The following is a 23,718-nucleotide window of genomic DNA, read 5'->3' as shown; positions in this document are numbered from 1 at the left end:
AAGCGGCGCCTAAAAAACACTAGAAAAACTTGCCAGAGGCAGATGGCTCAAACCTGTAATCCTAGCTACTCAAGATGCTCAGATATGAGCCTTGTGGTTCAAAGCCAGCCCATACAGGAAAGTTTCAGGAGACTTTTATTTCCAATTCACACACAAAAAGCTGGATGTGAAGCTATAGGTCAAGTGGTAGAGCACTAGCCTTGAGCACTTAAAGCTCTGGGAGAGTTCCTGAGTCCTGAGTTGAAGCCTCAGAAGTGGTACAAAAACAACAACAACCCAAAAACCCACTATCAAAACTAAAAGGGAATCCTAAACAATGTTAAAGTATTACCATCAATGGCAAGAAAGAGGAAAGAAGAGAAATTACTGGCATTCTGCAAATATTCCATAAAGCAAGAATGACTACATGACTATCAGATTAAGCAGAACTGTGAGCAAAGGAAATTATGAGGACAGATGTAAATTTACATAGGGATAAAAACTCAAGGCATGGAGAAGACACAGCAATCAGATAGGCTTTCCCAGCAAGGAAGCTGCAGAATATATACACCAGAAGCTAACGGGAATGAAAAAACAATAATACAAAGACAAATGCACAATTATATTCAAAGACTTCGACACCTTTCTCTCAGTAACTGATGTCAGGACAGCTAAACTAGGCAGAAAGTGAGCAAGGATATATGAGAACTTAACACATCAGCAACCAATAGTATTTAATTGGCACTTAGAAAATTGGCCACTGACAGCAGGAATAACATTTGTCCCCCAATTATCTCAGGAGTATAGACCAAAACAGACCATATATGTTTTGAGACATAAAAAAAAAACCTCAGGAAAATTATATAAAGTAAAATTGTAATATGTGACAGGGCATCCAACTAGATATAAGGAACGGGGAGGCAAGAAGGAAATCTACAAATACTTGGAAACTACCAAGTTTGGAAATAATCTATAAGTCAAAGGGTATCAGTGACTCAGGCCTATAATCCTGGGTGGACTGCAGGTTGAGAGAAAAGGATCATGGTAGGTTGGAAGCCAGGCCTGGCTTTCCTTTTCCTTTTTTTTTCTTTTTTTTTCTGGTTTCCCTTTTTCAATCTGGAGCTGAAAGAGGTGGCAAATGCCTGGCGTTCTATCTATGTGGGAAGCTGAGTCTGAAAGGATCTCAGTTCTAGGACAGCCTGGACTAAAAGGTCTTCAAGACTCTGTCCCCGCAGAGGGAAGCTAAGCACAGTGGCTGCACCTGTGACCCTAACAGCCAAGAGAACCCTAAAGTAAGCAGATCAAAGCTCATGTCAAATTCAAGAAGGAAGGGAGGGAGACCCCCATCCTAAATATAACCAGCAAAAAAACAGGGCTGTGGGCATAACTCAGTCTCGAAAGCACAAGACCCTGAGATCAAACCTCCAGAACTTCCTAAATGAATAAGGAGCATAAAAAAAGGCTGGGGGAGGGGGGTGTGGCTCAGCAGTAGAGCACCTGCCTAGACGTGTGAGGCTTTTAAGCTCAAGTCCCAGTACCTCTTCTGAGATTCTGTACTTTTAATATAATTTTATTGTTATTATTAAGTTGTGCACAGAGGGGTTGCAATTTCCTAATTCAGGTTATGTGTGTATTTCTCTTTTGGGCAGTGTCACCCTTCCTTTGCTCTCCTCTCAGTTGCCACCTCCCATCCCTGCCCACAAGTTGCAAAGTTCATTTTCCACATTGTTTATACTGAATACCATGATTGCACTGGTTTACCCTTCCTCCCTCCCTTCCTGTGCCTTCTTTTGCATCCTTAAGAATGCCAAAAAGCGGGCTGGGGATATGGCCTAGTGGCAAGAGTGCCTGCCTCATATACATGAGGCCCTGGGTTTGATTCCCCAGCACCACATATACAGAAAAAAATGGCCAGAAGTGGTGCTGTGGCTCAAGTGGTAGAGTGCTAGCCTTGAGCAAAAATAAGCCAGGGACAGTGCTCAGGCCCTGAGTCCAAGCCCCAGGACTGCCCCCCCCCAAAAAAAAGAATGCCAAAAAGGAAAAGAAAGCACATATAAACAGCACTACTACCACCACCAACAATAACAGCATAGATAACCCATGTTAAACAAGATAAATATTGTGTCAACACTTACTGGAAATACCAGGCAAGAAATAAAGAAAATAAAAGGCATGTCTTTCTGAAAGGAAGAGAAGCAGCTCTAGTATCAGATGACTTGATGGTTTATGTGGAAAATCCTCACTGGAGACAAAAATAAAAACTTCATATACCAACGTCAGAAGATATAATACCAACACGTAAAATCGTGTGCCTCCATGCAAGCAATAAATATGTGGGAACTGAAGTGGAATGTTTACTATGGCTCTGAAAAGGAAGGAAGCAATCTAACACAAACACAGCAAGATAGACAGAACTTGCGTGCTGCGAAGTAAAAAAAAAATGCTGGTGAGCCCGGGACACCTAAATAAGCGAGCTACCTGAAACATAGGATGGAAGACTGCACAGTAAAGGTGTCAGTTACCCCCAAATTAATATTGGCTTTTATAACCTTTCTATCAAAAGCCCAGCAAAGAGTTATAGACTGGACAGAATAACGAAACAAAAACAATTGTTAAAAATAAAGAACAATGATAACTGGCTACCTGTGGCTCATAGCTGTAATCCTAGCTACTCTGAAGGCTAAGATTCAAGGGTCACAGTTCAAAGTCAATCTGGGCAGGAAAGCCTATGGCATTTTTTTTATTCCAACTAACCATCAAAAAGCTGGACATACAGCTGTGGCTCAAGTAAAAGAGTGCCAGCACTGAGCAAAAAAGCTAATGGATAAAGCCCATGCCTTGAGTTGAAGCCCCAGTACTGGGGTGCGTGCATGTGCACACATGTAGTGGAGGGGACATTGTATTCAATGTCAAGCCTTACTAAAGAGCTAAAACAAATGAAATATTGTAGGCACACACATTGATAAAACAGACAGAAAACCTAAGAGTTAGACCCACACTTTTTGCCAAATTTATATAGCAATTCAGAGAAGAAATACAGCTTTTTAACTAGTGGACTTGGAACAATTGGAACAATTGGAAATCTATAGGGGAAAAGGAGAATCTGTGATCTACACCTCACACATCGCACAATAAATGACAAGGATGAACTTACAATGAACAACAAACTCAAATACAAACTTTAACACTATACATTTTTTTAAGGATGGTAGAAATACTTGGGACTTAGATCAAAGTCTTTAGGCATGATACCAAAACACAATTTGATGTACTAGAAATGAACATGTGGATAAAGCAGTAGAGTATCTGCCTGCCAAGCATGAAGCCCTGTATTGAAACTCAAGCACTTCCAACAAATAACAGATAGATTGATATATAGATATACAAATATAGATGATTGATAGATGATATGATGATAGCAAGATAGAGATAGATATGGATGTAGATATACAGATAGAGATAGATGATGAATTGGTAAGATGACTGATTGATGAGAGATGATAGAGAGAGAGAAAGAGAGAGAGAGAATAGATGTACTAAACTTTTATTACAATCTAACAAGAACAAAGTGATTTTACTCCTCTTAAGAAAATGAAAAGACAAACTGCCAGAGGACTAAAACCACAACCCAAGACTTACAAGTACACTATATAAGCTAACAACTCTTAATTCTCAGTGCTGAAAGCAAACAACAAACAAAGCCTGCAAAAGCACCGTGGGCTGAGCAGATACTCCATTAAAGAAGATACACAAACAGCAAACATATCAGAAGACACTCGACATCATTAGCCCTTTGAGAAATGAGAAACAGAAGGCGATAGATAGTCACCACATAACTATACCCCAATGGCTACAAGGACAAACAGTGTAAACCGGACCAAATCCTGGTGAGGATGCAGAGAAACTTGTGTATATGTGGGGGAGGGGAGAGGGTTAACAAGAAATGATGGAAAGATGCCCAGAATAAAAATATGATCTCCCCAGGGCCCTTCCTGAGTGACCTACTTCCTCCAGCTAGATAAATCTCCAGAAATTCCTAAAATAGCACTGGCAGCTGGAGGCCAAGGATTCATCACGTGATTCTGCGTGGGGAGCACAGCTTATATTCAGACCCTAACAATCCAACAGTGGAGAGAGAGAAAACATCTCCATGGGCTAGGACATCATTATTAAAAGGACCATGGTATCCATACCCGTCTGATTGGAAGATCGGAAAGAATTACAACCATCAAAGCCAGATGTCATCAGCTATGGGTCTCCAGTAAGCCACGAGTCACCCAAACTGGTTCATACTAGCAGCCTTTAGAAAGACCATCTGGAAATCTATTAACTAGAGACTATCCATCTTCTGCTTCCTTAAGAACATTGTTCTGTCAGAGACAGCACGCATCTCCCCTACCAACTAAAAATGCATATGGAATCCTGTAATCAGTCATTCGCCTTGTCTATTATGGATGCATCCATAGGCAAAATGAGAAGCACCCACTAGTTAAGGGCTTCCAATAAGCACTCAGATGGTTTAAAAGTCAAGGTCTCCATCGTTCTTTAGCCATAAGTCCTGCGGTGCGAACCCTATTCATCATTCAGTTGGTTTTCTCAGGACAGCAGGAGGGAGACAAGAATGTAATTGAGGTTAGTGCTTGGGCTGAAATTCACAGCTTCTAGCCACCAAATTCTTCCCAGTTTCCACCTAATTAAAGGAGTGCAGGCTGGTATTCATGCCCAGCAGGGCAGAATCTTTCAAAGTTTGATCCGAGGGGACCACTTGCAGGTGGCAGATTATGGGCGCTTTGTATTCTGCACCTGTCCTCTCAGACCTTGTGTGAGGAGGCAGAGATGGAGGCCTATGTTGCTAAGAAGCACTTGGGAGCTCCTTAGCGATGTCAGCAGAGTCAGGGAGAGCATCAGTCTCTCAAGTACCCATCAGGTTGGCAAGGGCCCAAAAGTTTCACCTCAGAAGCCTTAGAGCAGCCTGCGAGTTTTGAATGCCGGGCCATGGGCCTTCTCTCTCCATCCTTGATGGAGAGGGCTGTGTACCTGGCTGTGCTGGGCTCTTCCTGGCCTCCCTCCCCTACATAAAGCTGGGGAGTTAGGGGCCCCGCTGGACACTGCAGTAGATGAGATCCTTTCTCCCCATTGCCCTCTGCAGATATTCTCAGCTCATATCTGGTCTTTGCTTAAACCTTCTGTTAGTTCAAGGTTTATCAGCCGAATCATCAGACAGAACTAATAGCATTAAAGCTCTTATTTTAACTGTTTTGTTTTTTTATTTTTTTGTCTTGTATGGGGATTGAACCCAAGATGTTGCACTCCTTACTCAAACACTTTGGCACTGAGCTACATCCCCCAAAGCTCTTATTTTTAACTTGCTCTCATGGTATTCTAACTAAGGCATCTTCTACCACTGAGCCCAGGGGTTGGGTGGTTACCTGCCTTAGGGATCTCAGGCACAGGGAACTTTTATTGGATAATTTAGAAAATATTTCAAGGGCAAATACAGACAGATGACCAATAATAGCTGACAAGAAGCATATGAGGGGCTGGGGATATAGCCTAGTGGCAAGAGTGCCTGCCTCGGATACACGAGGCCCTAGGTTCGATTCCCCAGCACCACATATGCAGAAAACGGCCAGAAGCGGCGCTGTGGCTCAAGTGGCAGAGTGCTAGCCTTGAGCAAGAAGAAGCCAGGGACAGTGCTCAGGCCCTGGGTCCAAGGCCCAGGACTGGCCAAAAACAAACAAACAAACAAACAAAAAAGAAGCATATGAGAAGCATGTGACTGTTCTAATGTATACCAAATGATTATGAAGGCTTTATATGGGTCAATGGGACAAAGATTCTAGCCCTTCCCTCCACTAGATGAACAGAACCAATAACACACACACACACACACACACACACACACACACACACAGCAACTGGAATGCATATATGTGTGTGTAGATTTTTTTTTTGCCAGTCCTGGGGCTTGAACTCAGGGCCTGGGCACTGTCTCTTGAGCTTCTTTTGCTCAAGGCTAGCCCTCTACCACTTGAACCACAGCACCAAAGGCTCTGCCTTTGGTCAACAGAGGGAGGCTCTGAAGAGTCTTCTTTCCACATGAGTTGGTCCTCAAACATCTTCAGGGACAGAGGTACAGTTCAGTGGTAGAACCTAGGTAGACCTAGCATGCCAGGTCCCTCCCAAGAAGCTCCTCAGCTTGTGGAAAGAATAGAAACCTTCCACCCAAACATCTTAAAGATTCACAGTACCCCAGAATACATGATTCAGGCCAGAACCAGGGTAGATTCACAGAGAAAACGTCTTATCTAGGTCAATCTGAACTCCTTAGATCACATTCACCTCTGGACACATACCCGAATCTTCATCTGCTCCCTTGAATTAAAAGCAGACATGTTATGGGTCTGCCACATGCGGTCTTTCCTGGATTCTCTGCCACCAGCCCCTCCCAAAGCCCTGACATGGCCTAATTTACTTTTCTCACAGAGTGCCCTGTCCCCATGTCTTAACCTGACAGTTCTGCTAGTGCAGCTTGCCTGTTTTAAAGGGAGGAGACCACATCAATCACAGTCTACACGAAATCATGAATTGATTGGTTGATGGGAGACAAGGTCTTTCTATGACACCCAAGCTGGCCTCTATACTTGGGAACAAGTGAACCTGCTATCCCTACCTCCTCAATAGCTGAGATTACAAGTAAGTGCCACCATACACAGCCTAAACCAAATCACTCCTAAAAATAGAAAAAGGGCCCTAATGAACAGTTATTACGGGACCCCAGGAGAACACAGGACTGATCCAGTCCATGTGGCAAACCTCCCATAGCTTGTGCCTGGAAGAGGGTCTCTCTCTCTCTATTCCAAATCTAAGTTGTTGTATCCCTGATGCATGTCTGTCACCTTCTGCTCTGTACCATACTCCTTGCGACACTTACAAAGAGGCTGTCAGGGGCAAAGTTTGAGGTGTTGTTGTCTAGCCTTGGTCCTGAGTGAAAAGCCATTTCATCTCTAAAGCAATTTTCCTCCCTGTGTGCCCAGGGCAGTCAGAACAGATCACTTTGTTGGAGGCCACAATATCAGATCAGATGAGAGCACTCAGGGAAAAGTGATTACTTACCACCTGCACATGCCTCTTAAAAGGGCAGCTTCTTACACCAAGTCCTCAAAAAAAAAAAATTGCTTGATCTAGACAAGTAGAACAAGCTGCACCAGTCCAAGTATACAATCAAATGTTCAGTTTCTCTAAGTTTGGGGGCACACCATGGGGTATATTCCACTTGAGCCTCCACTCTGTGTTGCTGAAGTACAAAGACAGGGAGAGTCATTCTTTCCATTAGGAAAGAATTCCACAATTCATATATGGCCTCCTCGCATGCAGGAAGCTGATAAGCACAGAACACCGATCTGGTGGGTGGTAGAAATGCACAGGTGAAAGGCTAAATTAGTTAGGACCCAGAATCTCTGGAGAGCATCTTAGCCTTGTAATCTGAAACCACATGCAAAGGAGACCTTGTTATGAAACATCCTTGCCTCTGCTTCTTCTGGGGAAATGGGGACACTGGGGAAGTTTTGCAAAAAAAAAAAAAGGAAGCTGATCAGGAATTAACAACCAATCAGAATGTTTCAGGACCCACCAGTCAGAACATTATCATTCAAAACAAGTATAATGAAGGCAACCAATCAGAGTGCAGCCCAGGGTATAAAGACTTGCCATTTTGAGGGAGGAAGGGATGAGATAGAGAGATGAGAGGAATTTCTAAGACAGGAACTCAAGGAGTATTCTCATGTTGCAAATCCTCTCAAAATGACACATTTGTAGATCCTTATTAATCTAAACATGAAGGGGGTTATTCTGTTATGCTACCTGAAACAGTACAGTATTCTTTCTTATGTATTCTACCACTCAAGGTTCCAACATATGCAGGCAAATCATCTTTCTCACTTGTTCCAATGAGCAAGTTTTCCTCTGCAGATGGAAAGAGAACACACTATGCTTTCCCTAAGGTACATTGGGGAGAAAGTCCCCCAAAGCCCACAGCGAAAGCAGATGATTGAGACTCTCATCTTACCAAATCTTGAGGTTTTACTCCTTTCCCTAGCGGAATGCATTTCTGAATGATTTTTCTTATCAGATATTCAAATTGCCGTATGTCATTCCAAGCTTACTAAAATGAAGGCGTGTGGTCAGTCTTTAGAAAACCATATATGATGCAAATGCCCATAGCAAGCACACGTGGTCGACATTCAGTGCACACACGAGTTAAAACCCATCAGGGTGTTGTGGGATGCACCCATCAGAATGCCACCATTCAAAACAACTGTAATAGAGGCAACTGCATTTGTAAATATGACTTAATGCATAGAAGCCTTTCTCCAGCCCCCAAAGCAAACAAGTACTGAATTCTCAAACGAGGGCACGGGGCCCACAAAACTCCATCATCCGAAGCCCCAATCACTAAAGTATGACTAGCAACATGGCAGATGCAGAACGAGGGATGGCACCCTAACAGACACAGATGGGTGATTACTGACTATGTGAATGAATAAAGGAAGAAATAAACATACACCAAAAAGAACTAAAGGAGGGAGCTACAATGGCAGTGACTGGCAGTGGATGCAACATGGGCGGGCATTGTCCACTACAGGGCTATAACTCTCTCTGTCCTCTAGCAGCTGCTTGGCCAGAAGGGCTGTGTGGCCTCTGCTGCCTCAAGCAACAACAACACAATTCTCTACCTCCAGGAGCCCTACAGCACGTTCAGGGAAAGATGGGGCTGGATGACCTTGATCTCACCTTGTGTTCCCCATACCACTTCCTTCCAGGAGCTCATGATGATGACCAAATTTACCATTGAATTCCTGTCCCACATATTTATGACACAGATCCTTAAAATTCTGTTTGGCTCTGTGTTGAATGCCACAAGATCAATACGCCCATCTCCGATAGCTATTGTGCTATCGGCACAATGGGTTTTGTAGCCCTCAGGCTGCATGGGGAGGGGAGGAGGGGTGCTGTATGGAGTTGCTTTGTGGTCTGGCCTGATGCCACATATATGAATGAAGACAGCCTTGTGCTGGCTCCCCTCAGATGCAAAGACATCACTGGGAACCCTCGCCCTGGGCTGCACCTGGTCCTCTGCTGGAAATTCCATCCAAATTCTTGCACATGATGGGTGTTACCACAGTACAAGTGCCTTGGAAGGAGTGCTCCATGACTGGCAATAGTGGAGAAGGGATTTAGTCCAAAAAAAGGAAGGTGGTGAATGAAAGCCACTAAAAAGTAGCCATTGGGAGAATAATATCCAGTAGAGACAAGTTCACCTTTAGAGACTGAGGCAGGCAGAGTGGCCAGAGTTCAGAAATCAGAGGCAAGAGAGAGAGAGACAGACAGACAGACAGACAGAGACGACAGAGAGAGACAGACAGAGAAGGAGGCAGGCAGACAGCATATAGGTATTGCTTTTTTATATTATTTTTTTTGTGCCAGTACTGGGGCTTGAACTCAGGACCTCTCACTCTTCCTTTTTCCAGTCAAGGCTATACTCTACCACCTGAGCCAAACCTCTCCTTCTGGCTCTTTGCTGGTTAATTGGAAATAAGAGTCTCACAGACTTTCCTGTCCAGGCTGGCTTCAAACCTTGCTCCTCAGATTTCAGCCTCCTTAGTAGCTAGAATTACAGGCATGAGCCTAGATGGCTGGGCTTATGGTGGGGGCTGATGATGCACATTCACTTGCCCCCTCTCCCTCTCTCCTACCCTCCCTCCCCCTTTTCATGTTTCTTAGAGATGAGAAGGAATAACAAAAGCAAAATGTACCCACTACCATGGGCTTGGAGGAGTAGACAAGCAAAGAATAATGGAGAATAGCTTCTAGCCAAATCATCTGATGGCAAGTTGAAAGGAGAACATAAATAAATATTTTTGTGTGTATGTGCTGGTCCTTGGACCCAGGGCCTAGGCACTGTCCCTGAGCTTCTTTTTGCTCAAGGGTAGCACTCTGCCACGTGAGTCACAGCTCCATTTCCAGCTTTTCCTGCATAGTTTATTGGAGATAAGAGTCTCCTGGACTTTCCTGCCCTGACTAGTTTTGAACTGCAATCCTCAGATTTCAGCCTCCTGAGTAGCTAGGATTATGGGCATGAGCCACCAGCAGCACCAGATAAAATAAGTGTTCTGATCATCATTCAAAGCAAGAGAGAAACGAAAGGAAGAAGAAATGAGAAAGGAAGAGAAATGTAAAAAGGACCAGAGCCTCTCCTAGGCCCCCCTCACTGTCGAAGCCAAGATACCAAGACTTGGTCCTGATGGTTCATCCTGTCTCTGATCCTTTCTCTCTGACCTTGGCTCCAATTCCCTTTGTAGCCCACAGGTTCCTTCTGATCCTAGAGAAGATCTAGGTAAACACGCTCTGGCCTCAGGATGATCAAAACACGACACATTTTCTAAAAGATAAAACCATGAGACTTGCACAAATATAAAATGGATACACATCTCAGACATCCTTTAAGACATCCATTAACAAGAGACTAGAATGGGGTCAAAAAAAACAATCTAAGAAACATCTAGAAAGCGGAGGCACACTTAGGCACAGCTAGGAAGGCTGATCGGATCTCTGTTACCAGAGAAATTTTTCCACCAGACACAACCCATGTGTTTATGGATTAGAATAATTTGCTCTGCTAGTAGTTTGTCCGGAACTTAAGAGGTGAAAAACAGTTTGAAGACTCTTCACAGGCAGAGTCAACTACAGAAACCAACAAGGGGGCCACACGCTTAGCAGAGCAGAGACACCCACTGCCTTTGTAGCCTTTTCTTTTTGCCTTTCCAAGTCTCTCGCAAGTACTCTTGTCAGCCTTCTGTCCTGGCTGCTCCTCCCAGCAAGAACACCCACTTCCTGATCCTACAGGAATTGCCACTGGGCTTCACCCCTTTTCTGACATTGACACTCAGAACCTCCCTACTTCTATTACTTCCCCCACTCCTCTGGGAGCACCTATAATCCTCCCTTCCTCCTTCCCTCCCTCCCTCCCTTCCCCCCCTCCTTTCTCTCTCCTGGTCAGGGTGTATGGTCTGTCTGTATGCTCGGATCCTATAACCGTGTATAACAACAGTGTGGGATCCCTTCCTTCAATATTGGTTGAACAAATGAACAAATGCAAACCAAATAGCACCAGCTATGGAGAACAGCGGGGGAGGCTGGGAGGGATCATTCATCCGTTCCATGGATGATTTTGGGAGATGCAAACATAGATTGTCTGGCTCCGCTCATGTCTGACAAACAAGCTGCCTCTCCCCCTTCTTCCACCCACACATTATTTAGCAACAGCCTCCCCAAAGATTAGGTCAGACTGAATACTGAAGAACAGATACACTAGCAAGACAAGGCTAGTGCCTCCTTCTCGGAGATTGACAGCAGGGAAATTGTCGTGGCTTACCTGGAGATTCCTTATCACATCCCAGAACAAAGCCCTCACCCGTCTTCAGCCCTCCCCTCGGCCCTCCTCCAAGATCCCAGCCATTAGAACTATCCAATAGCAGCACCCACACCTGTCTGGGCCTCATATATCATGATATTGTAGCTATCAACTATGATGATGCCAGTCTAAATGGCCCCTAAGATGCCATATGGGGACACGTAGTGCCTCAGAGAATGGATGTGGAGAAGATGGTCCCAACTAAGATGCAAGCCTGCCCAGCACTGATGACTCACACCTGTCTACATCCTAGCTACTCAAGAGGCTGACACCTGAGGATCATGGTTCGAAGCCAGGAGTCCATGAGACTCTTATCTCCAATTAACAAGCAAAAAGCCTTAGCAGTGGAGCTGTGGCTCAAGAGGTCAAGTGCTAGCCTTGTGCAAAATAAAGCTCAGGAACAGCACCCAGGCCCTGAATTCAAGTCCCAGGACACACACACACACACACACACACACACACACACACACACACACACACACACACCTATGCAGGCCTGGACTCTCACTTAGCCCAATTACTTTTGCTACCTGCCTATACGTTTCTCCTCTGGCTGAGGATACTGCAGCCTATATCAAGTCCTACTGCTCCTCTGGTGCCCCACCGAAAGTGAAGTTGGTTTGTTGATGGAGCACAGGTGAGAAGGACTTGAATGTGAAGCGGGCTCAGATCATCTATGCTGTGGGAAGCCGTGCCAACAATGGTCCTTGCCTTAGCCAAGGCCCTCTCAGGTGCCTCCTCTGAGGATCCTGGGTCCATGTAAGCCAGACAGAGATTCTGGAAGTACCTCTTATGGCAGGTACTGCCATCTCCCCACCCCCCTCCATACCCCCCTCCTCTTGCCACCATCTCCTCTGGGAATGATCTCCCATAAGTCCTACAGGCAATGCGCCCTAGTGTTCTAGTGTGCTTTTCACTGGGCTTTCTACTGGATTCCTTCCTCTCTTTCTCACTTCCCTGCTTCTAATGGTGCTCCCCAGAATCACTACCCAAGTAATCTAACCACACTAAACCTAAGATGCTTGGACAACATATTTAAGTTCTGTTTCACTGGCACCTCACTGATGAGCATAATCAAGATCCCTTTCCTAGCGGGAGCCAGCAGAACTCACCCTCAGGGTGTCCTGCACATGTGGTACCATTCCTAGCTCCTGCCATCCTCTCTGGGCTCACAGGAAAGACACCAACGTGCAGATGTTCAAAGGTAGCTAGCTTTGCGTAGTCTGTGAAAAGGGGTGGTTCATACTCCATGGATTTCCAGACCTGTGTGGTGACTTACTTCTATAACACTGGCTATTTGACAGGCCGTGATCAGGAAGATTGAGATTCAAGGCCATCCCAGACAGAAAAGGTTCGCAAGGTTGTATTTCAACAGAAAAAAATAAAGGATGGGTATGGTGATTTGCATCTGCTATCCAAGCTATACCAGAAAGCCGAAATAGGGGGAATCATCATCCGGATCATCCCTGGGCAAAAAGTGAGACCCTATCACAACCACAACCAGAGCAAAGAGGATTGAAAGCTCTCTCAAACAGTATAATGCCTGCACAGCCCTGAGTTCAAGCCCTAGTATTACAAAAAAGAAAAATATCATTATTATGACTACTACTACAACTACAACAGAAATTTCGGATCAGGCATCCCCAAAGCAAAGAAGCCCAGTGAAGCCTGAGTTAGTCCCCAGCAACCGCAAGGATTCAGACTCCTCTCCTGTCTTTTGTCTCCAGCAGGGCTTTTAACTCCATCAAAAGGGGGCAAGCAATCAGGACAAGCGGTCCATAGTTGCTACTCACTTTAAGCAAAATTGTGGGCAGAAAAATCCTTGAAAGGAAGGCTTCAAGTGGGGCAGAATTAAGTGATGGAGAAACTTCTGTGCTCTGCATTTGGAGAGAGCTTTTATGAATGCCCATCCTCTCCTCAAAGCAGCCCGGCCAGCTGGCCGACAACACAGAACCCGCTCTCCATCCATCAAGGAAATACAGCAGTCCATTTCAGAAATGATGCAAAGATAGCTATTTTGCAATGACCCAGCCTCTTCAAAAGCACAGAAAATGTATTCGGTCTAAAAAAAAAATAGCCATTAGTGGTTCACGCGTGGGCTCCAAGAGGAAACTGGATGACAGTGAGAAATAGGAGATGTGTTTGTGTGGCACTGCCAGAGATTATTGCCCTTTAAAAAAAGCATGGCTCCCACAGCCTTTCCTTGAGGGGTTAAGGCTATCCATACTAATGATATTAATGATCCCACTAATGAATCTATGGGGTGAACTCAGTGTTCAGATGGCCTACATAGAAGCTGGCAAGAAATATTAAACTCACATCTCTTAAGATCCCCAAGTATATAGAATATTGGGTCAGGATCTTAGTAAAGACATCTTTTTCTTGCTATTTTGAGAGGTGATGCGGGGATGATTTCACAGTTTACTGTTTTCTGAGTTGCCAACAGGATTTCTTTCTCAGGCAGGCCCAACTCTCGGTTCCTCCTTCTCCTAAGTCATTCCTGCATCCTCCCTCCTTCCCTCCTTCCCTTCAGGAAGAGACTGTTGTTGTCTTTGCTCCTTGCAATTCAATTTTATAGAAAAATTAGTAACTCTCCATTAGCCAGAATGCTGGGATCATCAGACAGTTTCTGTTTGGGAGTTCATCATCTTATACATGACCCTTAAACCCACCACTTCTAGCCTCATTCCTGAGAGTGTCCACTATTGTAAGATGCATTCTTGATTGGAGAGGAAGAACACAAATTGGAAATGAAGAGGAATAGTCCTTCTTCTAAACTAGTGAAAGTGTAAGGTGTGATTCTATGTAGAAACCCTCATCATGACAGCTTGACACACAAGTGGCTTTCTGAACATTGACGTTCTGCCAAGAACCATGCCAGGAGTGTCCCACACAGCCACAAGTCTGCCCTTCCCAACTCTGTGGAAGCCAGCATCTCCCACCATTTGCAAAGGAGAAAGCGAAGAGCTAAAGTCTGTAGAGATAATAGATATTATGGCAAAAAATGTATACAAGTAAATGTATATCAAGGTTGGAAATTCGAGTCTGACCACTTGCTTTTACATAGGCAGCAGGAAAGCCCCTGTTAAGGTCTTATTTGCTTTCTCCCCATATTCATGGGTTAAAATTGTAACCTTCAGGACCTCCAAATGAGACTACCTTTGGAGAGAGAGCCTTTAAAAGAGTGGTGAAATTAGGTGACCTCACTAGGCTGTGGTCATGTAGTCTAAGCTGACTGGTGTCCTTGAAGAGGAGATTAAGACACAGAAATGTACTCAGGAAAGGTCATGTGGAAATACAGGCAGAAGATAGAGAAACCCAGATCTCAGGTTCTGGCCTCCAGATCTGTGAGCAAATCACTGTGTGTTGGTGATGCTCTTTGGCTCACTTCCTCTGTTATAGCAACCCTAGCAATCCAACACAACCCTCCAGGAAACATCAGATGAGACACAGTCCAGCCTAGAGTGCTCCTAGGCTTCGTCCATTCAAGCAGGGATCACTTCCTCTGACCCTGAGCTTTCCTCAAAGTTCAGTTTGTTTTACTTCTGAAACAAGTGGCAGAAAAGGAGAAGGAGATTTTTTCTTCTACAGAAAGGCCCTGTTACTCAAGGGAATTATGACTGTAATGACAAAGTGGGTGTAAGAAAGTGAACTGTCTAGACGTCAGGAAGGAGAAAGTACAGCCTGGACACATTGGCAGACTCAAGGGACTGACCCTCGTGGGCAGTGGAGTAGGCTCATACTGTTCTCTGAGTCAGAGAAGCTCAGGCTCCTGGCTCCCTCCAGACAGAAGCAAAGACAGCAGCCATGTGTAGGGAAGCCACATGCCTTCATTATAACCTGGTCATCACCCTTCAGGATAGAGAATAATTGTTCTTGAGTTCTTTACCTAGCTATGTGGCTTAGCATAGAAATTTCACTTCTAGAAATAGACGCTGCTTAGATACTTGCTGTTTGGGCATACAAAAAAGAAAAATCCACCTGCCTTGATTGACTTGTGAATCCATCAATCCTTATTTCTTGTCCTCAGGAGAAAAGACTATTATAAACAACATGGTTGTTTATTGACATTACACGACCATGGAAAGCTGTAAACAATTTGGTCAGCATGCTTCGTTGAGCAGCTAGTGCTCTTGAAACTCAGCCCTGGTTCCAAACAGAACATTCCCAAAGCAAAAATGTAGAACGACTCAAATGAGATCCTAGGTCTAGGTCTAGACTCCAGCTAAGCACCTCTTGGGTGAGCCCCTTCTACTGTTGATTGTAGCTTGTTGCATTCACAGGACCCAACAATGCAGACAAAACCCTTATGCACCTCATATAGGGTCATTTCAGGCAACATATAGAACTTGAGCTTGAATGCAAACATAGAAAATACCAGCAGAGGGAGACAGAGCTGCTTCCCAAAGGCCTGGTCCCTTGGAAAGCCTCCCAGGGAACATTGGTTCCAGGTGACAGGTAATAAGCCAGGTGCAGGTGGCTCATGCTTGTGACCTAGCTAATCAAGAGGCTGAGGTGTGACGATCACAGTTCGAAGCCAACTTAGGCAGGAAAGTCCATGAGACTTTAATTTCCAATTTCTAATAGTAAAATAGTGGAAGTAGAGCTGTGCTGTGGCTCAAATGGTAGAAACCCATCAATGCTCTGAGTTTAAGGCCAAGTACTGGAACAAATATGTGTGTGTGTGTATAGTGTATAGATAGATAGATGATAGGTAGCTTGATAAATAGATGATAGGATAATAGATTGATCAATGATAGGTAGATAGATGATAGATCAATGGCTAGGTAGCAGATAGATAGACAGGTGATACATTAATAAGATACATAACAGATTGAAAGACGACAGACCAATAGATATACAATAGATGGATTGATCGATAGATCAATAAATGACGTCAAGTGTTTGCTAAAATATTCATATATGCTTGATTGATACTTGTCTGCAACATAAAATCATTTGTTGTCTATGGATCCAATAGGCTTACCTGTTATACAGAAGAATGTCTGGTTTCCAAATCTGGCCATCGGGGAAATGAACATTCTTCACACCTGGATATTCTGACATATTCCACTGCAAATAGTGATCTGTCCAAGACTAACACACAGAGACAACCGCCATTAGTAACATTTTACTTCTTAGCCCTCTTCTGTTTCTTGTAAGAGATTATTTTTAGGCAAGTTCAAAGTAAAAATGATTTCCAGACATCTATTTACATAACTGAGCTGTTAGCTATAGAATATAAATGGGAATTAAATAATCCCTGTCAAAATGAGCATGAAAATGATATTGAAAGCCCCGCTGTCAGCCTAAGCCACCTTCAAGATGAGAAGCACCAAAGCTCATTCTAAGCCTCTGTGCCACCTCCGGGGCCTCTCCTGCCAAAGCGATGGGTTATTTCTCACCAAGTGAGTAACTGTGGTGCTTTCTAAGTTTTCATTATGAGGGTATTTTAAACAAATAAAACTCACTTACTACAGGCTATGGAAATGGGGTACATTTCCCCTCCCCATGAACATGTGTGAGCAACATGAGAACCCTTGAGAAACTCATAGCAGCCCATTTTGAGACATGAGCTCTGAGGAGGTGGCAGGTATCTCACGCCTATAGTCCTAGCTACTCGAGAGGCTGAGATCTGAGGGTCACAGTTCAAAGGCCAGCAGGAGCAGGAAAGTCTGTGAAACTCTTATCTCCAACTAATGACCAAAAAAGCTAGAGGTGGAACTGTGGCTCAAATGGTTGAGTGCTAGCCTGTGCAAAAATAAAATAAAATAAAACACACAGGGACAGTGCTCAGGCCCTGAGCTCAAGCCCTAGTACTGGCACAGAAAAAAAGAAAGAGAGAGAGATTAAATATTAAATTCATGGGGGAAAGGCTTACATATTTATACCCCTGCCCAGAAGGGATTTAGAGATGAAAGGGGTGACGTGTTTGTTTTTTTTAATTGTTTCATTGGTTATTTGGGAGCACTTAATTAAATATTTCATTGTTAATGTTCACTTAGGGGGTCATTTGGTCTATTTATGAATGAAGTAGAGATATTTTAAGGGAAAAAGAGAAAAATCTTGTAAAATGTGTTCATATAATTTGTAAAAACAAGTAGCTCATAATAAGTACTTATATGCATAGTTTTCTTTCAAAGTTTTTCCTCATTTTTATCTTATTGTGTCTCTGAATAGGACTTTGTAAAATAAAATTTGGACTAAGAAAAAAAAAAAAGAGAAAGAGAGAGAGAGGGAAGGAGGGAAGGAGGGAGGGAGGGAGCTAAGGAACAGAGCCCAGGCCCTGAGTTGAAGTTCCAGTACTGGCACACATATAAAAAATAAAATTGCTTACTATAAAAGATGCCACATATTTGGTGTCAGAAAACATTTAACCATTTATTTGAAAAGTCTTCCAATCAACCATTTTTGACCTCAGAGAAGGAAAGTGAGCCACCCCCCCCCATCCCTTACCCCTGAGACTTCCTTCTCTCAGCCAGACATGGTGTCTGACTCACCTCTGCTAGCCCCTGATGCAATCAGCACCCTCGCAGCCCAGGCCTGCTAATGAATGAGCGGTCACTTCGATGCGTCAGAGATAATCAATGCAGAAAATTTCAAAGGAAACAGTTTAGAAATAATTAGGGTTGTACAAGCTAATATTCTTGGGTGCGAATGCTATTAGTACCATAATTAGAATGAAGAGGTTAAAAATAGACAATAAATAAACGAAGGCTGGGACATCCAACGACAGAAAAATGGTCAATATTCCAAAAGAATAGAAGACAGATTTAAAAAAAAAAAAAGCAAATGCAAATCTCTGAGTGGCTGTAATGTCTTTTCAGATAGAGAAATGGTTCCTGTCATTTGTTATCATATATTAACTCAGATCATATCTGACAGGCCTCCCTAGTCCCAGAAAAATCCGCCATCAGCCGCTCCCTCTGAGGGGAGGGCGGAGGTAAGTGTACAGACTGGCAACTCTGTTCCTCTAAGCTATAAGAACCAAGGACAACTGGGAGGGGGAAAAAAAGATAAAAATCAACACACTGTGAGTCAAAGAGAATTCAATTTCTTTTTTTCCTTCTTACTTCTTTGCTTCTTTCATTCTGGATGGCATAGCCAAAAAAAAAAAAAAAGCTATCATTTATTTAAAAAAAGAGAGAGAGAGAGAGAGACCTCAAAGTTGAAAGACCCTAGAGAGGAGATTCTGTTGGTTCAGACTTCCCTAAGAGGAAATTAGCAGCAAGAAATGGAAACCGGAGAAGAAAAGAGCTGGGCAATCTTCTCTGGCTATCCCTCCTCCTGCCCTCATTTCTGCTTCCTGGAATCTGGTCCTGTTCAAATTCAAAAATCGAGCTTCATTTCTTGCATGTGTTTTTTACTCAGGCAGGGTCAAGCCAAGCTGGTCACCAGCCAGAGAATGCAAAGCCAAGAATTAATCCATGCCTCTTTCTAAACAGGATTGGGGAAGCATCTATGCCTCCCTCTGGGACACCCGAGGGCCCCTGTGTCCACACTACGGCCACATGAGACACCAGGGTTGTCACCCTCAAAATGCTGGGCTCCGTCAGAAGCACAGAGGCTCAGGTTTATTTGCCAAGTGCTAAGGTTTGTTCTAAACGCAAGCTTCTTGGAATGCCTGTAGGGGGCTGAGAACCTGGAGAATCACTGTTCAAAGCCAGCCTGGGCAGAAAAATCCTTGCAACTCCATCTCCAAAATAACCAGCCAAATGCCAGACTGGAAGCATGACTCAAGTAGTAGAACACCAGCTGTCATCAAGAAAGCAAGACAAAATAGGAACCAGTTGCTCATGCCTGTAATCCTAGCTACTCAGGAAGCTGAGATCTGAAGATCACAATTCAAAGACAGCCAACCAAGGCAGGAAAGTCTGTGAGACTCTTACCTCCAATTAATCACTAAGAGTCAGAAATGCAGCTGTGGCTCCAGTAGTAGAGCACTGGCCTTGAGCAAAAATGCTCAGGAACAGCTCATGGACCCTCAGTTCAAGCTCAGAACCCCATAAACAGGAAGAAGGGAGGGAGGGAGAGAGAGAGGGAGGGATAGGAAAGAAAGGCAGACAAGAGTGTGTGAGTGCCGAGTTCAAGTCCTAGTACCAGCATGTACATGCATGCACACATGCGTGCGTGCACGCACATACACACACAATGCAGGAGTGGGGACAGAATATTCCAGATGAATGTTATCAGTTAGCTTCATAAGTTCATCTGTAGTGAGAAATTTGGCTTCTTCAAATATCAACTAAGGCTGGGACATCGAGTAATCTTCCCATTTAGAAGCTTCTGGGCCTTTCCCTGCCTCCCGTTTTCCTAGAGCAGGATTGATGGTACCTGTGACCCCCGGGTCCACCCACAAGCTGGACCCCTGATCTATCTCGGGAGACCCCATGCCCTTCCTGTGTTAACCTCTTTACTTTGTCTGACTTAATTTTCTTTAAATTGACCCATTATTATACATATGCATGAGTTTAGTGGGATAATTCAAGATATTATTCGATGTGAATAATCAGACTAATTAAGCCTTTCCATCTCCTTAAACGTTTATCATCTCTTAATGGCTAACCTTTCTTTAAGTGAGTTAATTACAAGGCCTGGTTGTAAATGGGTGAAAGAGGGTAAAGTCTTAGATGTTCGGGTACATAGCAGGTGTTCCCAAATGTAGACTGAGCAGGTAAATAAAGTGTGTGTGTGTGTGCTGGTCCTGGGGCTTGAACTCAGGACCCAGGCGCTATCTCTGAGCTTATTGCTCAAGGGTAGTGCTCTACCACCTGAGCTGCAGCTTCACTTCTGGCTTTTTGGTGGTTCACTGGAGATAAGTGTCTCACAGACTTTCCTCCCCAGGCTGGCTTCGAACCATGATCCTCAGATTTCAACCTCCTGAGTAGCTAGAATTACAGGCATGAGCCACTGGACACTTGCATTTCCTTCATGTTTTATCTCTGGACAAAGACTCGAGAACCAAACTCAGGTCCAACTCCAACATTAATGTGTCCAAACTACTTCAAAAATTATGCGACAGATACTTTCCCAGGGCAGTTTGGGTGTGTTGGTTGTGTATTTGTTTGAGACAGGATGTCACTAAGTAGCCCAAGCTTCCCAAACTCACCATCCTTCTTCCTTAGCCTCTGAGTGCTGATATAACAAGTGTACACTACCATACCCAGCCAAGTGAGATGGGCTATTTTTTTTCCTGTTTTTTGCTTTCAACAAAAGTGAAGGGGAAACCAATCAAGTTGTCGGCCTGAGACACTTGAAGGAAATACCATTGTTCCTAGCATATCATCTGGAAGAAATTCAAAGGACTGAATCACATTGCTTCACAAAATCTCTCATTATTGACTCCATGTGTTGCTGAGTCTATTAATAAAACCGTGGTAGAGCTTGACAGTGACAATTTTATTGTTCTCTAATTTCTAGAAATAAAAAATAATCACCTGTGGATATGCAAATGAACCGTGGTTGACATAAACATGAATTTCCAATTAAAAATGTTTAATAATTTATATATTAAGTTTATAATCTCTGTCACCTTGGCAAATTATGCTATCCTTAATAGCAATCTTCAATCATCCCTGAAGAAAAAAAATATGTAAATACGTCTAGTGTGAGGGAAAAATATGGTTTGGGGGGACATTTTTTGTTTGTTTTTGTGTGATTTTTTTTGTTTTGTTTTGCAGCTCTGGGGTTTGAACTCAGGACAAATGCTTCACCACTGTAGTCATACCTTCCAGATGCTGTTTTGCTTTAATTATTTTTTTAGGTAAGGTCTTATGATTTTGCCTGGGGCAAGACTTCATACTGTGATCTTCCAACACCGTGTCCAGTTCACTGATCGAGGTGCAGTTTCACTAATGTTTTGGCCCCTGATGGTCTCAGCCCATGATCCTTCCAATCTCTTCCCCCAAGTGACTGACATGACAGACATGAGCCATCACGCCTGCTTTGAAAGAATAGTTTTTATATAAATACTTACACTTGGGGGGGGGGAACCAAGATGGGGCAAATGAACCAAAGATTTACAAGTGTTAAATTATTTTCAACTGGACTAACAGGACAAATCTGAAAGGAGAAATGGATCACAGGTGCACACCTATAATCCCAGCACACATAGGCAGGAAAATCATGAGTTTGAGGTCAGCTACATAGCAAGACCCTGTCTCAAAAAAAAAAAAAAGACAGACAGAAAGACTTGCAGGTATGAACAGAAGAAGGGACAGTGTATAATGTCTGATAACCAAAGAAAGACTTGCTTTATACGGATTTTAAATGAATGACATGCACATAGAATTAGTATGGTAATTAGATTCTACCTGACATAGGAAAGGGAAGTTTTGTGTTCGAATTCCAATAGTTCCAATTTGATGAACGTGGCCTTCCTTGCCAGTTAGTTAAATTTAGAATAGAACCATGGAGGTAAAGTGAAACAAAAAGAAAAATCCAGGAATACAGGCCTGAGACGCCTTTACTGGGTGGATTTGTGGATTTTTGAAATATGTGGATAGACTTTATCTGGCTGAGCATCCTTAATGTAATACACACACACACACACACACACACACACACACACTCTCTTTCTCTCTCTCTCTCTCTCTCTCTCTCTCTCAAATCTAAAATACTGCAAGAAACCGGAACCCTTTTGAGTGGCAGGTTGACACTATTCCCACGTGAGTATTGACTATGGATTTCCGAGCATTTCAGATGATGGATTTGGGGTTTAGGGATGCTCAACCTCTCCAGCCCGGACCAGTGGGGATGGCTTCCAGCCTAGGAAGCCACAGTCTGATTGGAACCCACTGTGAGCAGGATGCAAGAGTGCAGGGCAGCTGCTGCCGGGCCCCAGGCAGTAACTACGGGACAGGCTGTGCTCACTGGAGTGCAGCCCTGCATTGTATGATTTGTCTTATATGATATGGTTTTGAAATGTCCCCAACTCGCACACAGCAGTTGGGACATCTGCTTGCATCAAGCCCTGATGGCTTTCAACATGGAATCCTCAGTCCTAACTTCGAGGCCCCTGTGCACTAGCCATGACCAGTCGATGATGTCATATTCCCAGTATTTATATTGGAATGTGTGGAGTCCAGAGGGGGGTTGATGGGCCTGGCTCCTTCTCTTCTTGACCTTGATGGCAATCCTTGCAAATAAAAGGACATGCAGCTCAGAAGCAAAAAACGAGCAGACCGGAGGCAAGAACAAACCAGAAACCCAAACAAACCAGAGGCGAGAGAACAGGGACATTTGTGTAACTTACCATTTGCAGCCAAATGTTGGTGGTTAAAACTTGGTTCTTCTCATCCTTCAAAACAAAATAAATAAATAAATAAATAAATAAATAAATAAATAAATAAATAAATAAATATGGGTGGCATAAATATGGTTTATGTGCTCTACAAAGGGAGGAATGATATAATTATTCATGTAGGAATCTGACTACTGGGATCATTGTTATGTGTGGAAATTGGAATGCTCCAAGTACTTCCAAATATATGCCAGCAGCATTTCCCCAGAGTTAAACTTTTCTATTTATTCCAAAGTACTACACATTTATTATCGAGCACTTACAAAGGACAGCAAAGAATAAAGAAGGAAATTAAAATCAAACAGCCCTAGCATCTAGAAATGATGTCTGTTAGGACCCAGCTATTTTTCTTTTTCCTCCTCCTCCTTCACCTCCTCCCCTTTTCTCTCTTTCTCCTCCCCTCCTCCTCATCCTTTCATTCCCCTATAATTTATGTACTTTTAAAAGTTGAGGGCAATTCCAATTTCTTCTTACAGTTGAGTTTATGACTACAATTTATATGCTTCTCAACAAATATAAATATTAGATGTTTCCTTTCCCCCAGAAAAGGAGGTATGGCCCTCCTTTGGGACATGGCTGCCCACCATGACCCAAGGGTATTGAGTGGCTCATGGTTCTGCCTTGGTCCTGAGGGCCTAGGGTGCTTTTGACTCTCATCTTTCATCAAGGAACCTGTCAGGCCCTTGCCATGCATGGAAGGTAACGACTTAGCCAGGTAACAGAAAGGTGAGGCACTTTTCCAGAAGAGTCATTCACCTTTGGATCCTTCTGACTCTAGAATTCCATTTTTCCTACATTTATTTCCACAACACCTATCTGAATGTGGCCACTCTATTGTGGTTTCATGTTTGTGGGCCACCCATGGAACTCAGGCTACCATATCAATAGTGGCATTGTGCAAACACAAAGCATCTGCTATAATTTAGATCTTAAGTGTCTCCCAAAGACCCTGGAGTTAAAGGCT

General features: G+C 43.6%; 1 protein-coding gene across 1 annotated transcript in view; it reads right to left on the bottom strand.

Moving 5' to 3' along the window:
- The window catches only part of Chrna7 (cholinergic receptor nicotinic alpha 7 subunit), a 79,829-nt gene that overhangs the window by 19,435 nt on the left and 36,676 nt on the right, over window positions 1–23,718 (bottom strand). Inside the window, exons 3-4 of the mRNA XM_048369335.1 lie at window positions 22,707–22,751; window positions 16,440–16,549 (exon numbers count right to left, since the gene is read on the bottom strand). Of these exons, the coding sequence (XP_048225292.1) occupies window positions 16,440–16,549; window positions 22,707–22,751 (155 nt within the window). The remainder of the gene's footprint in view (window positions 1–16,439; window positions 16,550–22,706; window positions 22,752–23,718) is intronic.

Source organism: Perognathus longimembris, chromosome 20 (genome assembly GCF_023159225.1).
Source record: "Perognathus longimembris pacificus isolate PPM17 chromosome 20, ASM2315922v1, whole genome shotgun sequence".
In the NCBI taxonomy this organism is placed as follows: Eukaryota; Metazoa; Chordata; class Mammalia; order Rodentia; family Heteromyidae; genus Perognathus; species Perognathus longimembris.
Note: the sequence above shows the minus strand (reverse complement) of the source record. Positions and strands in the feature narration are given on the sequence as shown.